Genomic DNA, 18,074 nt, shown 5'->3' with positions numbered 1-18,074 from the left:
TCCCTCCTGGCCGCTTAGCGTGTGCTGTACCGCCGACGGCATGGCTATAGGTGTGTAGGGGGATTCTTGGCTCTTCACACCTTTGGCGCTTTTTCTCTCTCTCTCTCTCGCTGTGTCTCGCTCTTGTTTTGCGTAGCGTTGGGCTTCCGGCTCTCACACGATCCGCTGTCTTTTGATCTCTCTGCTTCTGGATGTCTTCACTGTGTAGGATGCACATTAAAATCGAAGCAAGTGACTGATGCTCCAGGGGGAGGTTTCGTCTCAGTGTGTATTGTCGCCTTGTGTGTGTGTAGGTTGGGCTGTACGTTTCCAACAATAAAAAACGCAGAGAAGAAGTGTAAAAGCACGAAACGCGGGTGTGCATCGCAGGAGAGAGGAGGTGAGGGAATGCGAGTGGGTTAGCAGCGCCGGATGGTTGAGCAGGTCGGTGAGGACACGCGCGCTTTTGTCTGCCGGCGTAATCCAGGGAGAGAGGCTCACGGTGGTTGATCTCGAGTGTAGGTCAGGATAGGGAGAATTTAGGTGGGCCTCGGTGCCGAAGGGAAGTGCATGCTAGAAGGCGATGCCGCAAAGGAAATAGAGGAAATGCGCGAGAGGGACTTCTCATGGGCCGCTGTCTTGTTTTTTCGGTCGTTTTGGCTTATTTCTGAGGCGAACTTGCTTTCCTCTCTCGGCCCTACTGCTGCCCCCCTTACGCCGCTCTCCGGAGGTCCAGTCAACAACACAGAAGTTTGGGATGCATCGAATCGATCTCTCCCTCCTCCACCTTGTGGGCGACATGGCAGAGCGGTCATCTGGTTCTAAGAGTCTTCGTGCGCTTCACACCGTTCTTTTTATGCGCATCCTCTCCAGGGCTTCCGTACCCTGTGTGTGTCTGTGTCTCCTTCCCTCCGCGTCTGTGGCTGTGTGTCTAGAAGTGCATGTCAACATGTCTGCACCAATGAACGATTTGTGTGCGACAGCCTGCGTCTCTAACCGTCTGCTGCTCACTCACTGTCTACGCCTACTTCCTCCAAGTGCAAATGATGCTCTCGCAAGTCATGCGCACACACACACACACACACGCGGAAGTGGGTGAGAAGCGTGCGGACAACAACAGCGCATGGAAGGCCAACGCAGGTGAAGGTGGGGGGGGGAAGCAAATTCGCTCAGCGTTTTTGTGCTGATTTTTCTCTTATTACTCTCTGGAAGGAGGGACGGTACGTACCGGAGCATCCTCAACGTCATAAGCGCTCATATGCACACCTAAACATGCACAGAGACAGTCATATGGCGCGGCGATATTTTTTGATCGACAAGGGTGAAAATGATGTTCGTGCGTAGGCGAGGCGGGCCGTGACATGCAGAGCACTTTTTTTTCTTCTTTGTTTGCCAGCGCCTCTTGAGTGTCTGTATCGTCTTTCTCGGAGTGGATGTGCGTGAATGCCGATCACCAACTCGCTCGTTCTCTTCTGCCCACCGCTCTCCGGTCATTCTCCACATCAAGTGGAGGTCCACCAAAAGAAGGGAGTGGGTGGAAGGAGGTGTGTAACGTCCACGCCGTGCCATGCGCCGTACCCATCACTGCTGTTCTCGCCCTGCCTCCGCTTTTTTTCGCACCTTCATTCACATCCGGTAGGGTATGTCGGTAAGGCACGCACAGCACGGGCGTACGTACCCAAGGAGGCACTCTCCACATGCACGCATACCTCTCTGTGTGGTTGAGCCTGCTCACGTGCATGCTGTGTGCGCGTCTATAACGATGCACCAAATCACAGCTTCGCGCAAGTAGCACTACTGCCGTGGTCTCGTGGGGGCGGTTTATCTCTGTCTGTCTGTCTGTGTGAGTGACTCTCTTTTGTGCTTCGTCTCCTCTTTGTACTTTCTTTCCCCGCATCAAAAGACTCGCTTTATGGCTCTCCCTGTGTGTCTGCGTGAGGTCCGTGTGCGCGTGCCAGTCTTTGGATAACATTTTCCTTTTGGGGGGATGCACACCCACACCTTTTCCCCTTCGCGGAGGTCTTCGTTTTGCTTTATTCTACATTTGGTCTTGTGATGCGGGGCGTGCAGGCGCGTGCGCGTGTGTGTCGGCGACGGCGCATTGCGGGCTACCTCATCAAGGCTCACAAAACCCTGTTGTCTTTTTCTCTGGCGCCGTTTTGTCCTCTGCGGTACCGAAGTCCCTCCGGCTTCCTCTTTGCCACCTTTTCTCTGTTGTTGTTGTTTTCGTACGTGTGTGTGCATGTGTCTTCTCCACACAGTCGCATCCCCACACCCCCGCTCCCTTCATCTTGCACCCTCTCCTTAAGCCAGGTGACAGGTAGAGGAAGCGCCGAGCTTGTGGCTCCATTCTTCTCGCCCCATGTTCCATGTGCCAGTGTATGTGGGTCTGTGTGTGGGCCCGGGTGTATTGCAGAAGCGGAAAGCAGCGGGAGAGAGAAGGAGTGTTGCTGAATCCAAATGAGGCGAAGGAATGACGTTTTTCTTTCGTCGTAACACAAACAACCGCAAAATGAAGTCACCCTTACTCCCTCGCACCCCGCGAGCGCCGTGGTAGCAGCGGCGGCGACGGCTGTAGCAGTACACAGAGGCACATGCGCAGGAAGAGGAGTGGGAGGCGAATAAGCTGCTGCCTGCCCCACGGTTCCATAGCGATATCGCCAACGGCCCCATCGGCGGCGGCCTCAATGAAGATGTCGGGGCACCATAACCCCTCTTGTTTGTTATTATGAGAAACAAGGGCGGGGGAAAGGGAGGAAGTCATTGAGTGAATTGCCCTCTGATGCAGTCAAGCACACCACCACCCTCCGTTGTTGTTGTTTTTCCACCTGTCCTTTGCCACATAACCTCTCGCTCGCATTCTCAGATTGGATGGGTGGGCTAAACTGTTCCCCTTCACTCCCTCAACCCTCCGCGCTTCTCCTGCTTCGTATCTCCTCACTTTACTCACAGCTTCAAAAGCACCGTATTAACAGCACGCCACTCAAATCACTATCACAAACAGACCACCATCGTTCTCATTTCCGCTCGCCTTGCCACCAACCCTCGCTGAACACCGTACGAGGCCCCCCGCTCATGTACACACCAGAGAAGCTACGCGCCCACACAACAGCCAAGTAACTACATCCAATTCCACTCCCTTTTTTTACGCCCTTCCCCTCTCTCCCCATCAGTTGACATCCCCCCACCCCTCATGCTGAACCTGTTTCCCAGCGTACAGTGCTGTATCCGTCCCTCACCTCTGTGATACTGTCGCATCGTTTTCTTTAGCCTCTTACTTCCTACGTTTCGTCTGGAGACACGATCTTCTTACCTCTCTTAGCCCTCTCTCTTGCTGACTCCTCCACTGATTGCCCTGTTTCGCCATCGCATCATCCTCTCCGCTCCTTTTCTCAAGATGTTCGCCCGCTCCGCCATCCGCCGCTGGATCAACAAGGACACGAAGCTGATTGTCCAGGGCATGACCGGCAAGGCCGGCTCTTTCCACACGAAGGCGGCGATGGCGTACGGCACCAAGGTCGTGGGCGGCGTGAGCCCGAAGAAGGCGGGCACGACTGCGCTGGGGGTGCCGGTGTTCGCGACGACCGCGGAGGCGGTGAAGGCGACGGGCGCGACTGCGTCTGTGCTATACGTGCCTGCACCTTTGTGCGCGGCGTCGATCGAGGAGGCTCTGGAGGCGGAGGTGCCGCTGGTTGTAGTGATCACGGAGGGCATCCCGCAGTGGGACATGCTGCGCGTGAAGTCGATGCTGCTGTCACAGAACAAGACGCGCCTGATCGGCCCCAACTGCCCAGGCATCATCAAGCCTGGGGAATGCAAGATCGGCATCATGCCCGGCCACATCCACCAGAAGGGCAAGATCGGCATTGTGTCACGCAGCGGCACGTTGACGTACGAGGCGGTTGCGCAGACGACGGCGGTGGGCCTCGGCCAGTCGCTGTGCGTCGGCATTGGCGGCGACCCGTTCAATGGCACGAACATGGTGGACTGCCTGAGGCTGTTCCTGAATGACCCCGAGACGGAGGGCATCATCCTGATTGGCGAGATCGGCGGCACGGCAGAGGAGGAAGCGGCGGACTTCATCAAGAACAGTCCGATCAAGAAGCCGACCGTGTCCTTCATCGGTGGGGCGACGGCGCCGCCGGGCCGCCGCATGGGCCACGCCGGCGCCATCGTGTCTGGCGGGATGGGCACCGCGAAGGGCAAGAAGGAGGCGCTGCGCGCCGCCGGCGTGACCGTCTCCGACTCGCCGGCGCACCTCGGCAAGCACATGGCTGAGCTCTTCGCCACAAAGGCATAAACGGTGTCGCTGGTGGCGCACTCTCACGTGCTTCGGTGCGGTTATCAATACGCAGGGAGGCGTGGAGACGCAAAGAGAATTCTGTCGGCCGTACCCTCGAGGCGCGTTCAGCGACTGCATCTTCCCAGCGATGCTGCAGGCTCATTCGCCCACGCTGGAAGAGCCTTTGAATTTGCTTTTTAGGCGTGTGGCTGTGTGGATATGCGCGTGGGCGGGCAAGACGAGAATTTTTCACATCTCTTGAGTTTTTCTTCTGTATCGTGCTCGTGGACTCATCATCGTGGTTGCTTATCTGTGGGACGGGACAGAGAGGTGGGAGGGATAACCCAGCTAAAGTTCTCGTCTCTGTATTCACCCACAAACACACACACACACACACACACGCACAGCGCATCTCACCATCGGCTTGGTGGGTGTGGCCGTGGGTGTGCATCTACATGGGAGCCTTTCGCTTTGGCCTCTTTTCTGGCGTCAAGTGTTTTCGTTTGCTTCTCTATTCTTTCCTGGTTTTTAGTTGTGTTTTGTGCTAAGCAATGTCACCTCGTGTTGGGATGCCCGTCTCACACCCCTCTCCCACCCCTTTTGTGCGCGTCTCTGTTTCGAATAACTGGCAAGTTTGCCTAGACGCCTGTCAAGCAAAGCGAAGCGACAGAGATAAAGGGAGGGGGAGGGGGGGGGGCGGAGAGGGAAGGCAGAAGCGCGTGCAGAACACATCTGTAGCGACTGAGACTCCATATGTGTGTGTGTGTGCAGCCCTCTATCGGTGTGTGCGTATTCGGATGTTTGTGCGTTGGAGAGTGTTTAACAAGTACAGAGCGACTTGATGGGCAGCATTGTCGCCTTGTGAAGACTGATAGCAACAACGAAAGAGAGTGCACAGGTAGATGACAGAGATTATACGGTGGGCACTGACCATCGTACATCACCGTTGCGGCCTTCACTCATGCTGAAGTACCACCACTGCCTTCTTCACCGTCCGCCCCTCCCCTCCCTGGCGTCGTCGTGTGTGGGCTATCGTTGGGGACCCCACCACGCACAGGAGACTGAGGCCGTATTAAATGGAGCGATTCACTGCATCCTTTATTACCTTAATTCTGCTTTCTTTTCCCGTCCCCTTATCCTCTTTCTCTCGTCCCTTCCTCCTGCCCCCTCCCTGACCACCACCACCACCACCACCACCCCCCACAAGCACACGGAATCTGCTCGCAACAGCCTCTCCACCCCGTCTAGAAAAAAAAGCGCAGCAGTGGCGACATCACTTTCCACCTCCAACACAAGCCCTTCCTACTCCCGTCCTTTCACAGAGGATCATGGACAACTACGACAATGCCGAGCACGACAACTTCGGATATGAGGATGACGAGTACGACGACGCTGCGGATGACTGGGAGATCGAGGCCGCAGAAGAGGAGCAGAAGGCTATCGCCGAGGAGGCCGCTCGCAAAGCTCGCTTAGAGAAGAAGTTGGTCACTCGTGCCCCAGTGAAGAAGGAAGAAGAGGAAGAGGCGGTGCCAGAGGATGTGGAGCGTGCGATTGCAGACATGCGACAGGTGGCCAACGACATCGCCTCCGGTAGCACCCTTCTCCGCGGAGGAAGCTCGGAGGAGCTCATTGGGAACCATAAGCTGGTTGCAGATGTGGACGTGGACCGGGTAGGCGCCATGATTGCCGATCGTCTCACGTCCTTCTCCGAATCCTCCCACTACGACAAGCTGATCCTGGAAGTCTTTGAGCGCTTGACCAGCCACCTGACGAACACGCAGCTGCTGAACGAGGAGGCGGATAGGGTACACCGTCTGCGTGAGGAGCTCAAGCGTGCGGCGAAGACAAAGACGAAGCCGGTGGAGAAGGCGCCGGTTACACAGAGCAGCCTCGATCTGTCTAACTTTGAGGACAAAGGTGGCGCCGCCGTCACGGAAGAGAATGAGGATGAGACAGGCTGGTAGACGGTGTGCCACATTTGATGTGTGTCTCTTCCCTTTCACCCCTTGATGTTCAGAAATGAGCAAACGGACTGGACAAATTTGGTGAAGATGCGTGTCTGTGTCGATGGATGAGGAAGAAGGCGTGTCGTATAGGGAGGCGGCGAGTGCAACCAGCTGGGCAGCGGGAGAGGAGAAGGATGCACAATTTTTTAGGACCGGTGGCATTGGGCACGTGGAGACGCACTAGCACGAGCACCCCCTCAGTACAAACTGAACGGCGCCGCTAGCATCTGTGACTGCTAATAAATTACCTTACAGACTCTGCAACGCTCTAGCCGGCGGTCACTCTCTTTACTGACCCTCTTCGAGGTGCGCACACTACACTCGTTCACCCTTCCTGACGCCTCTCTCTGTCCCCACCCCTCTTGCCTGCTCTCTGCCACGCCCCGCTCGCACTCACCCACGCATGTGGGCTGCGCTGTTTCCTCTCTGTACTCTTCTCTCTTCCTGGCTCGCGTCCTCGTTGAAGTTTTTTTCAGCCTCAATGAACGACGACAGCACCATGTTGGGGACGAAGCAACGGAGGTACACCTAAGCAGATTCACGAATTGCTGATGTTAAGTTGTCATCAAGTGACTACGTATGTGCAACAACGGCACACTGATGACAACAATAACAAATGAGAGTGGTGTGATGGTGCAATCCGAGCCATATCCATGTGTGTGTGCGTGTTGTTATTAACGATGCTAAGCTGAGTGTGGCCTAAAAGGGGTGGTATCTGTATTCTCTCATCGGAGTGTGCGAAAGCTCACACGCACGCACACGCACACACGTGTAGGAGACACATCCAACAGTCACTTATACCGCATTCACTTCATCTCTCCCTGTAACGCTGTGGCACGGGAGCAGAGAGTTGAGACAGAGGCAGTGGCAATACCCCCACCCCCTCCCCCTCCCCCTAAACAAGATGTCTGGGTGACCGAGTGACATGCGGCGTAGGTCCTGTCTGACTGCGCACCTACTCCTCCCCCCAAAACACTCACACACCGCGGCCCCCCCCCCTCTTCCCCATTTGCGCTCATCAGCACACGCACGCAAAAGTGATCACAGCCGGAGTAGAGTAGTCGCCCGTGACACTACTTCCCCCTCCTCACCCTCTTCCCTCTTCTCACCATCCCTACTACACCACACATCCTTCAGACGCGCCAATTACCCCCTCTTCCCTCTCCGTCAGTGGATGGACCCACTTAACTTCCACACTACCCTCGAGGCAATCAAAATCCTCAACGCCAGCGAGGGGCCCGCCTCTAACATCTTTGAACCAAAGTTTGAGGCACGTCGCCAGGCAGTGCAGTTACGTGAGACGATTGTGAATGTCTACCGTGCTGAGGCCTCCCCTCGCGCGCTCGAGCAACTTTGCCAATGTCTCGTGTTCATTGGCATTGCAATGATGGAGGTGGAGGAGGAAAAAGAAGGCTACGAGGAGGTTCGCCGTGCTTATCAAGTGATGCAGTGGCGCGCAGCAGCGGTGCTTCCATCTTCCGATGAGGTTTGTAAGGTGCAGGCGGTAGAGCAGGACGCCATTCTCAACAGCACTTCAGTCACGTGCTCAATGACGGCGTCCTCTGGGTACGCAGGGTGCGTGGAGTACATGGCCGTGCACAACGCTCTCGGTCTTTACCTTTCCAAAGTGGACCTGAGCAAAGCCAAGACGGTGCTAGACCGATCAGAAGCCCTGTACGACGAGTGGGCCGCTTGGTGGGAAGGCCAGCCAGTCCACTGTAGCATTACAGAGGTGCCCCTCAGCGAAGACGGTACCCTCCGCACTGGCGAGATCGCGGCCGACCGTGTAGCGCCGACGCTCTTGCGCTTCTACATGGACAGCAGCTACACCGCTACGCTTTTCTTCATGGCACAACTGCATACCACTCAGCAGAACACCACCACCGCCTCCCAGTACTGCCACCGTACTATGTACTATCAGCTGCTGAACAAACAGGAGTTCAACAGGAAGTCGTGGGCCACCAACGCTCTTCAGCTCAGCGGGTTCTACAGCAGCCACTTTGCCTATGACAAAGCTTTTCACTGCCTTGTCGCCGGGGAGACATTGATGCCGGTCAGCGAGGACCCAGAAGACGCCAAGGGACTGGTCGCATGGGCCTTTGGTCGCTTCTACCTTCACCGCCTGCACCACTATGGCGGACTTCTTACAGGCCGCGAACCAGGCAACGAGAACAATGACGTGGTAGCGCAGCTGGAGAAATCTTGGCGAGACTTCCCTGGGATGCCGCCGCTGCAGACTCAGCCGCCTATTATCACCTTCGATGAGGCGCGCACGTGCTTTAAGGAGGGAATCAAGCGGCTGCAGGAGGCGCAGGCGTGTCGCCCCTTCGAGTCGTTCTGCACCGAGCACATCGACATTGCGCGCGATATGGTGCAGCTGTACGCCGCGCTGCAGTTGTTCGAGCCCAACCGCGCACGCCGCATCGCCATGACGCAGCACCAGGTGCATCTACTCGAGGAGTTCCCAGATCAGCTCAGCTTCAACGCCTATCCGGTGGTGGTGCGCCAGCTACTTTACGATCTTGGCTCCCTCTACGAGGACCAAATGCGGATGAGGGTGCAGCAGCGCAAACAGCCAGAGCCCGATGAGAAGCCGCTTAAGGACAAGGCGTTCAACGCGGTGGTGCGCAAGACACTGGGGTACTACGAGCGCTTCTGCGAAACATGGCGCCACCCCACAACGCACGTCCTGCCGGATGTGTTGGAAGAGGAGTCACGCCTGCCCTTCTTCAGGGCTTTAATGCGTCGTGCCCAGGTGCAGCTCAGCTACATACACCGCACCCCCAAGGAGGAGTATGATAGCATCGGCGTGTCGTGCAAGGCTTATAACCGCGCCATTGAATTCTATGACAAGAACCCGCTATCAAAAGAGCTGGATGCAGAGGTGTCGAAGGAGGTGGAGCTGGCCCGCGAGATGCTGAAACTGCTGCCTGCGAAGCAGCATAACCTGTGGATTGCCTTTCAGCGCAACTCCGCATAGAGGCGTTTTGCATTGACCAGGGGGCGCGGAGTGAAAAGTGATTTTGTGGAAAGGCTGAGCGAGTGTCTGTCATTGACCCCCTACCTCCCTTCTCCTCTGTTCAATTTTGCCCTTACACACTTCACAACTTCTCCTTTCTTACTCGTTCATTACCTCCCTTCAATAACGATAGACCTGCCATATCTGTGGAAGTGTGTCTGTGCATGTGTGCTGTAGCTGTGGCACCGCAGCCGCCAGCGCGCCTCTGTTACCTTCCGCCCCCCCCCCCTCAATCCCCTGCCCAACACCCTCTCGTGTCGTTGCGGGTCACCTTCCTCAGCACCCGCTGCCGCCCTGCCTTCCCTTTTGCTGCCGTTTTCACTGCAACCCACGCGCAGAGTGTCGTACGCCCCGCATCCCCTCCCCTCTTTCAGTCCTCCTCTCCCCTGTGTGTGTGTGTGTGTGTGTGGTGGGGCCGCGTGTGGAAGACCCACACACTGTCGTGGCACCCCATCCTCACAAAAAGAGAGTGCAATACGAGCAGCAGCACAGACACCATGTGAAACTCTACACCCCCCCCCACACACACACACACAAGGGAAAACGAGCAAAGTGCAAACGAGTCTCTCTCTCTCTAAGACTGGTGGCTGGGCGCCGATAACGAGTGAAGCATCACCTGTGCGTCAAGTTGTGCGTAGGTGTCAAAGGACAAGGTCGCGAAGATGCAACGTGGTCGACTCTGCTTATCTCTGTTTTGCCCTTCTCTCTCACTCCTCGCCAAGGGTACAGGGCCGCGAGTCACAACTGTGTGAATGTATCATCACCCACGCGTACGAGCAGCCATCAAAGCGTTCCATTACCTGTGTAGTGGAGGATGCGGGCGGCACTGAAAGCACGATGACTCCCAATTGCCCCGTGCTCCCCCTCCTATCCCACTGCATCACCCAGTGCCGACTCTCTTCCCTTCACATATTTCGTCATCTTTGTTCTCACCCCTCTCCGTACATGTGCGCTCACTTGCACACATGCGTGTGCGTGTGTGTGCGTGCGGGCGTGTGCGCCGTCCGCCCATCGCACGCGCGTCATTTTTTTGTTTCTTCTGAAGTACGCGTGCATGTCCGAAGAAGTTGCGTTCAAGAGAGCCGGTGCGCTCTTCATCGCGGGTAAGTACCCCGAGGCGATCAGCGCGTACACCGCAATAGAAACGGTGAATGAGGCAACAGTAGAGGTGCGAGCGCGCGCGCTCAACAATATCAGTGCGTGCTACGCAGCACTCAAGAACTACGAGATGTCGAGCAAGGTGGCGCGGGAGGTCATTGTCCTGCAGCCTAACAATGCCAAGGCGCACGGCCGCATCGCAGCCGCCGAAGAGGGCCTAAAACGGTACGACGAGGCCGCCTTTTACTACTCTGCGGCTAGCAGGCTGGAGGCAAACAACCCTGTGTACGTGGCAGGGGCACAACGCTGCCACGCACTCGTGCAGGCCAGCCGCGGAGTGGCCAGTGCGGAGGCGAAGGATGCCTACTACTACAAGAAGAGCCTTGAGCGCGCGATGAAGGCGATGCAGGAGGCGAACTACCTTGAGGCCATTCGACACTTCGGAAAAGCACTCGATTTGTTCCCCACTACCGGGGCCTCGAGAGAAAAAGCAGCGCTGCTGTGCAATCGCAGCGCCGCGTACTTCCGTGCTGAGCGCATTGAGGAGAGCGCTGATGATGCGCTGGAGGCTATCAAAGCAGACGACAAGTACGCCCGCGGTTTTTACCGCTTAGGTGCGGCAAAGACGAAACTCAAGAAGGTCGGCGACGCGTACGATGCACTGACTACGTGTCTTAAGCTCGATCCCAATAATGCGGACGCAGGAAAGCTCCTCGCCGAAGTCCTGCCAGCGGCGTTGGAGTCACGCAAAACTGCCGAAGAGCGGGCCCGCGACCATACGCGTCAGGTGACACACATAGCAGAGCAGCTGAACGCGATGCAGGCAACCGCCTCGGCAAACACGGCCCCGCAGGCGACGGCACACGGATCAGCTTATTCCTACTGTAACTTTTGCAACGAGACTGGACACTCACGGTCAGAGTGCTCTCTCCTGCGGCGCAAGCGCAGCCGTCCGCTCTAATGAACACCTATGCGTCTGCGCGTACACATCTCCCTCTTTGTGTAGTGGTGGACGATGTGCTGCTGCAGATGTGCACCTCACTGCATTATGTGGTCCGCCGCCAACCTCTTTGTGTTTGCGGAGCGGAGAGGGAAGAAAAAGCGATCGACGAAGCGAAGGCGCCTCCTCCCATTGGCGGTTCGAAGCGCGTTTTCTCTTTTGCGGGGGTGTGAATGTGTGCGTGTGCGTGTGTGTGTGTCCGCGTGCGCACTCGGCACGCCTAGCGGCACAGGGTTCTGAGCACCTCCCTCATCACGTGGATGTACAGTCACGTGTGCAGAGTTGAAAAGGGTGTGCACGGATTGCCGGCGCCCCTCCCCCAGGGAACAAACTGATGCACTGCGGTCCTGTGGGTGCACGTCAGGCACTTCGGACTAGCCAAGGCAGTCGCTGAGGGGCTCTTCTCTCACTCTCTCCCTAGAGGTCAACGTAGCACATCTCCCACGCTTCCTCCCTTTCACTCCACCATCTTGGTTTCTGTGTTAATCTTCACTCTCGCGCACGCGCATGTGTGAAGCGCGTATGTGTTTAAGTCTTGGGTGTGGTTGTCGCTCTCAAATCCAACCGTTTCACCGCACTAAAGGTCCAGGAGGTAGCGCAGTATGCCTGAGAAGAAAACATGTCAACCTCTCGTACTCCTCCGCCTCAAGAGGCAGCGGATGTCTCAGCCTCAGCGATACCAACCGCGCCAGCGTCGCAGAAGGCAGCAGCAGTAGAACTGGAGGCCCCAGCATCTGCGCCGGTTGCGGCGGAAACGAGCACAGAAGAGGCTGCATCCAGTTCCCCAGGCCATGATGAGGCCCCTCCTAATCCACCTCCATTACTCGAAGTAGCAGAGTCGCTCCTCGCTCGTCTGAAGCCCTTCTTGCGGGAGTCACACATCGAGATTGAGGCGCGAATTTGTAGCATCATCCAGTCAAAGAAGCGAACGCACAGCATGATGAAGGGCCATGTTGGCGCTACTGCTACAACAATTTCATCACACGACGCACCGCATATTGTTGAGGGTGAGCATCGGCGCATTCAAGTCGGTGTGAGCGCGGAGGACTTCGCCAGGATGAAGGCGTACATGGCGGAGAAGCCGGAGGCCTTGCCATTCCAGGAGTCTGTCACGGAGGATGTCAATACGCGGACCGGTCGCTACACATACGCTATTGCCAACGACGGGTCAGAGTCGTTTATTGGGTGCATAGAAAAGAGGCGCTTGTGCAACGTTGAGGTGCGCGTTCCGGGTTGCCCGTACGACATTCGTGTCTCCGTCAGCACGGAGGTGCCAAAGCCAGCGATGGATGCGCCTGCTGTGAAGCCGCATGGGTGCGTGCGTCGCAAGCGGCGGTGGACAGCAACGGAAAAGACATTTGAGTACGCCTTCACGCGTGTCAGCACCGTTGACCACAAGTATCCTGTCTTCGAAGTGGAAGTAGAGGGCATACATGTGAGCTGTCAGGCAGGTGTTACCAAGGCGTGGCTGGCCGACCTTCTGGGCCGCTTGGTGGCCCTCGCGCAGTTGAAGGGCAACACCGGATTGCCGCACAGGCTGGCGTGTGATGGGGACTAAGGGGGGGGGGGGGCGCCCACCGTGAGCATCGCAAAGGCGGCATCTGCGCAGCCACCACCCCCCGCACATGTTCGCTTCGGAAGAGCCATTCGTCGACAACAAAGTGTCAGCGCACTCAGTAAGCAGGAAGAAGGACTTTTATCTCGCGTGCTCGTTTGCACCTGTAGGCCTCTCTCTCCTCCCCATTCCCTGCACACACACACACACCTAAGTTTTCTCATGATGTGTCTGTGTGCACTCTTCTACCGCCATCCTGACATCGTCGTCGCTGCTTGTACTGCTGCTGACGCCGTTGTGAAATGCATCTCCACTCCACACCACCTCCCCTCCTCTCAACCCACGTACTTGCATCTCTCCCTTCCGAGGACATCTCCTCCCACGCCCACGTTTCCCAGCCTCCGCCTATCGTGTACGCTCGGTTGTTCAGACCGCTGCCGCTACCCCCTTCTCTCTTCTCCTTTCCCCACTCAGAAGCAATGATGCGCAAGACGTCCCTGTACGCCTTCGCGGCCACCCGTAAGGCGCTCGTAGGCAACGGCCCAACGTTCCACACAGCTGGTGACAATAACAACACGTCCGACATCCAGAACGCCTTCCCGATGAATGAGCGCGGCATCCGTTCCTCCTCGCCGTTCCCGGAGCCGAATACAGCCATCTATGATACGTACATGCCCTGGACGTACTTCCAGCCGATCGACGTGAATATACACAAGATGCCGGAGCCGGAGGCGAAGTACTACCAGTTTCACACGAAGAAACCCTGGGATGTGTCGACGACTGACCTTATTGAGATCCAGTCGCGTAAGAAGTACGTGCAGGGCGTGGGGTACTTCCTCATGGTGATCTACGTGTACTTCCTGATGCCCAAGGAGAAGTCGTACTCTGGCGAGACAGGCTCCGACGGCTTCTTTGTGATGCTGCCCAAGAACCAACCGGAAAAGTTCTGAAGTGTAAGTCGTTCAGCTGATCACAGACGCAGATTTGTACAGAAGGATGGGGAGGGCGAGATGGGGTGAGAGAAAGTGGGAGGCACCATGTCTGCCAACCTGCACTGACGTGCTCTCCCACGCATCAAGGGCTATGCGCCATCACGTGAAGGCTTGTTGCCCTCTCTCGTACCTCCGCCCCTTCCCCTGCCCCTCTCTCTCTCTCGTATGCAGGGGTGTGGGACCCTCACCGCGAACGCTTCAGAAACGCCTCGAGAGGAGGGAAAGAGGAGGAAGACAAAAAGGCGACGCGGTGCAGCAGCGGAAGGAAGTCGAGCACGGCGAGGGCAAGAAGGCGTCCCGTTACACAACACATGGCATGAGAAGAGCTCGTGGGTCACCGTTACCCCCCCCTCCCACTCTTCTGTGCTTTACTTGGCTTCTCTCCTATTCCCTCGTAGTAGTAGTAAGACATACACGAAACCAAACAATAAAAAATGGAAGCGGCTTCCTGAAGGTTGCCGATGAGCACCCTCACTGGTGGTGCATGACGCGGCATACGCGGAACAATCACCTTCCCCCCTCCCCTAGCGATAGCACTCGCATGTGTAATGCGGTGATGGTGATCTTTAAGGTGCGAATGCAGAACTTTGCTTATTACCGCCTTCTTCCTGCGCCCACTCGCAGGCTGTTCGAGCGTCATGGGGCGCTCCGAACCGCCACACTCCTGCAGCACACATGCACCTAAGCGCCCATATTCAGCAATGCATGGGTGTCACCGGGTGTTGGTGGTGGTGGGAGGGGGAGGGAGGAGGAAGGCGCTGCGCACCTATGTGCACTATTTCTACACTCGTGACGCATTTTGTTCTCTTCCTCTCTGTCTTCTTTGCTTTACCTCCTCGCATCATCCGTATCTCAACGCAGCTGCGCCTCACTGCCTGTGTGAATGTGCGTGCGCGTGGGTCTGTTTGGATAAAGGCGCCCTAGTTGAAGAGACACACACGCACGCCTCTCCTCCCACATCCAGCAACGCCTGACCATCTCAACGGTGCGCCATAAAACACAAACGCATACATCAAAAGAGATCCGATAACCGCCCGCAGGGGGGGCGGCTTTGTGGCGTTCTCTCTCCCCCCCCCCCTCACCTTCCCACACACATAATCTTACTTAACGGCACGCGCACAATCATCCCCACACAATGAACCTTCTCACCACGGATGCGTTGCACGAGCTGAGCGAGAGGCCAGAAAACATCCGCAACTTTTGCATGGTCGCCCACGTGGATCATGGCAAGACCACCCTTAGCGACTACCTCGTCGCCAGCAACGGCATCCTTTCCCCGCAGTTGGCGGGCGAAGTGCGCCTACTCGACTCCCGACCTGATGAACAGGAGCGCTGCATAACAATGAAGGCCAGTTCTATCGCACTGCGCCACGTCTACGCTGGCACGAGCCACGTGCTGAATCTCGTCGATTCCCCCGGGCACATCGACTTCTCGTGCGAGGTGTCCACGGCAATGCGTCTGTGCGACGGCGCGGTCGTTATTGTCGACGTCGTGGACGGCGTCACGCAGCAGACGTCGTCCATCCTGCGCCATACCTACCGAGAGGGGTTGTCGATGTGCCTCGTATTGAACAAGATCGACTTGCTCGTGACAACGCAGCAGTACACCGCCGAGGAAGCCTACCTGCGACTTCGCAGCATCATCGAGATCTGCAACGCCGTCTTAGCCGCCTACGCGAACCAGATGAAGATCCAGGAACTGGATCAGGACATGGAGCGCGAGGACCCGAGCGATGACGTGTGGTTCGACCCGTCCAAGGGCAACGTTCTTTTCTGTAGCTGCTACGACGGCTGGGCTGTCAGTGTGGACTTCTTCGCGAGGCTCTACAAGGACAAGGTACCACTGCACAACCTCTCGGAGGTCCTCTGGGGAGAACACTACTTCGACCCAAAGACCAAGACCGTGAGCCCGCAGCCAAAGAAAGCGGGGCAACTGCCTCTGGGTGTGCAGCTCCTGCTGGAACCCATCTGGCAGCTCTACAGCGCATTTCTCGGTGACAGCGCTAGCGAGGAGCGGCAGAAGCAGTTGTCCGAGAAGCTGAAGATTGCTGAGAACAAGTGGAACAACCCACGCCGCGACTCGCGGGGCAAGCTGAAGGCACTGCTCTCGACGTGGATGCCCCTCGCCCCCTGTGTGCTCGGCACAGTGTGCACCCGGCTCGCCTCCCCGGTTGCCTTGCAGCGGCGCCGCTTAGCTTCTCTCGTCCCTGGCTTTGAGGCCGACACCCCCGCGGAGCTGAAGGAGGCGCTCCTGAACTGTGACCCATCCCCGGAGGCGCCGTGTGTCGTGTACATCTGCAAGCTTATCGAAACCCAGTACCTTGTCGGTCGCATCGTCGGCTCCGTGGAGAATCACGACGACGCCTTCATTGGGTTCGGGCGCGTCTACAGCGGGCGCCTGCGCGCCGGGCAGCCAGTGTATGTGCACAGCGATGGCGCGGTAGTGGAAGCCACGGTAGGCAGCGTCTTCCTCTTTCGCGGCGCCGGCCTTGAGGAGACTTGGGAAGTGAGCGCCGGATTCCTCTGCGGTGTTGGCGGTCTTACCCCGTATATCACCAAGTACGCCACCATCAGCAGTGCGCCGAGTATGCCGTCCTTCAAGCCGCTAGTACTGCAGAGCACCTCGATAGTGCGACTCTCAGTCTTCCCGAAGGACCCGAGGAACCTGCAGGAGCTGGAGCGGGGCCTGCGACTGCTCTACAAGGTCGACCCGCAGGTGGAGGTTAGCGTCCTGCCAACTGGCGAACACGTGATCGGCACGGCAGGCGAAGTGCATGCAGAGCGCTGCCTCAAGGACCTCATCGACACATTTGCCCAAGTAGAAGTGGTTGCGTCGGAGCCGCTCGTGTCCTTTCGCGAGACCATCGTGAGCAACCTGAGCGCAAAGCCGAAGCCGCACACCACGTCGCTCATGGAGGGCGCCTTCATCATCACCCTCCAGGCGCGGCCGCTGCCGGCCGAGGTGCTCGAGTTAATCAAAGAGGACGAGAAGAACAGCGGCAATAACCCGCAGCTTCTGCGGCAGGCAGTTGCTGCGCTGGCAGAGCACAAGCGCTTTTCTGCAGATGTCAAAAATGGCATCGTCGCCAGCGGCCCGTCCCGACTTGGCTTCCTTGGAGCGGTGCTACTTGCCAACTTCGACGGCGCCGCGGATCCGGAGACATGCTGGGCGATGCTGCAGGACTGGAAGGAGTCCATCGTGGCCGGATTTCAGGCCGCCTGCGAGAGCGGGCCGATGGCGCAGGAGCCCTTGTACGGGTTGGCGTTTGTGGTGACAAACATCTTCGTGGACGCGGATTCGGGCATCTCAGGTGGCATGGTGCTGCCCAGCGTGCGGGAGGCGTGCCGCGCGGCCATGAAGCTGCACCCCCGCCGTCTTGTCGAGCCAGTGTACGAGTGCACTGTGTACTCCTCCGGCTTCACCCAGGGCAAAATCTACGCCTCACTGAGCCGCCGCCGCTCTGAAATCGTCGAGGAGGTGCCGAACGAGGGTAGCGACCTCTTCTACATTCGCTCCTGGCTACCCGCAGTCGAGGCATTCGGCTTGCAGGACGAGCTGCGCGTGCAGACGCAAGGCGCCTCGACGGCGCAGCTGCAGATGAGTCACTGGGAAGTCATCGACGCCGATCCGTACTTTGTGCCGACGACGAAGGAAGAATTCGAGGAGCACGGTGCCGAGGTGTCGACCAAAAACATCGCTGAGCAGCTGTTGGAGCGCATTAAGCGGCGCAAGGGCCTCTACCGCGAGCGTGTGGTAGAGAACGCCGAAAAGCAGAAATTTTCTTTGAAGGGCGCGTGAGAGCGTTGCGGCTCTACGCCCCTATCCCGTTCTCTGTGTGTGTGTCTCTGCGCCCAACTCCTTCCCGCTCCTCCTCTCCGCTCTACTACGCGTCTGTTTTGCTGCGTAGACGCTGGCAGGGGAGAGGGGGATGCCAGTAGAAGCGAGAACATGGGGAAGAGGGTGGATCGTGCTTGATGGCGTGTCTCTGTGCCTGTGTACGACCGTGTGTCTGTCTCGGATACTTCGAGTAACGTGAAGATCCACGGCAGTCTGGAAGCACGGAAAGATGAGAGGACGAGGGGTGAAATGAAGTGACGTGGCGCTTCGAACTGATCCTCTTCTCTAAGATGCGCACGGAGAGG

At 57.5% G+C, this 18,074-nt stretch overlaps 7 protein-coding genes across 7 annotated transcripts; all 7 read left to right on the top strand.

The window, feature by feature from the left end:
* Positions 1-3,376: 3,376 nt before the first annotated feature.
* LPMP_252220 (succinyl-CoA synthetase alpha subunit, putative) lies at positions 3,377-4,279 on the top strand (the record flags this gene model as incomplete). The annotated part of the gene is made up of 1 exon (XM_010701490.1): positions 3,377-4,279. The coding sequence occupies one exon, from the start codon at positions 3,377-3,379 to the stop codon at positions 4,277-4,279; it is 903 nt and encodes a 300-aa protein (XP_010699792.1).
* Positions 4,280-5,589: 1,310 nt separating this feature from the next.
* Positions 5,590-6,225, top strand: LPMP_252210 (hypothetical protein; the record flags this gene model as incomplete). Its single annotated transcript, XM_010701489.1, has 1 exon — positions 5,590-6,225. The coding sequence occupies one exon, from the start codon at positions 5,590-5,592 to the stop codon at positions 6,223-6,225; it is 636 nt and encodes a 211-aa protein (XP_010699791.1).
* A 1,216-nt stretch (positions 6,226-7,441) lies between these two features.
* Positions 7,442-9,247, top strand: LPMP_252200 (hypothetical protein; the record flags this gene model as incomplete). Its single annotated transcript, XM_010701488.1, has 1 exon — positions 7,442-9,247. One exon carries the CDS (start codon positions 7,442-7,444, stop codon positions 9,245-9,247), a length of 1,806 nt encoding a protein of 601 aa, XP_010699790.1.
* Positions 9,248-10,340: 1,093 nt separating this feature from the next.
* Positions 10,341-11,345, top strand: LPMP_252190 (hypothetical protein; the record flags this gene model as incomplete). The annotated part of the gene is made up of 1 exon (XM_010701487.1): positions 10,341-11,345. One exon carries the CDS (start codon positions 10,341-10,343, stop codon positions 11,343-11,345), a length of 1,005 nt encoding a protein of 334 aa, XP_010699789.1.
* Positions 11,346-12,003: 658 nt separating this feature from the next.
* On the top strand, positions 12,004-12,942 carry CET1 (RNA triphosphatase, putative; the record flags this gene model as incomplete). Its single annotated transcript, XM_010701486.1, has 1 exon — positions 12,004-12,942. One exon carries the CDS (start codon positions 12,004-12,006, stop codon positions 12,940-12,942), a length of 939 nt encoding a protein of 312 aa, XP_010699788.1.
* Positions 12,943-13,241: 299 nt separating this feature from the next.
* On the top strand, positions 13,242-13,889 carry LPMP_252170 (hypothetical protein; the record flags this gene model as incomplete). Its single annotated transcript, XM_010701485.1, has 1 exon — positions 13,242-13,889. The coding sequence occupies one exon, from the start codon at positions 13,242-13,244 to the stop codon at positions 13,887-13,889; it is 648 nt and encodes a 215-aa protein (XP_010699787.1).
* Positions 13,890-15,066: 1,177 nt separating this feature from the next.
* On the top strand, positions 15,067-17,730 carry LPMP_252160 (elongation factor 2-like protein; the record flags this gene model as incomplete). The annotated part of the gene is made up of 1 exon (XM_010701484.1): positions 15,067-17,730. One exon carries the CDS (start codon positions 15,067-15,069, stop codon positions 17,728-17,730), a length of 2,664 nt encoding a protein of 887 aa, XP_010699786.1.
* Between the last annotated feature and the right edge of the window lie 344 nt (positions 17,731-18,074).

This window comes from Leishmania panamensis, assembly GCF_000755165.1.
Source record: "Leishmania panamensis strain MHOM/PA/94/PSC-1 chromosome 25 sequence".
In the NCBI taxonomy this organism is placed as follows: domain Eukaryota; phylum Euglenozoa; class Kinetoplastea; order Trypanosomatida; family Trypanosomatidae; genus Leishmania; species Leishmania panamensis.
Note: the sequence above shows the minus strand (reverse complement) of the source record. Positions and strands in the feature narration are given on the sequence as shown.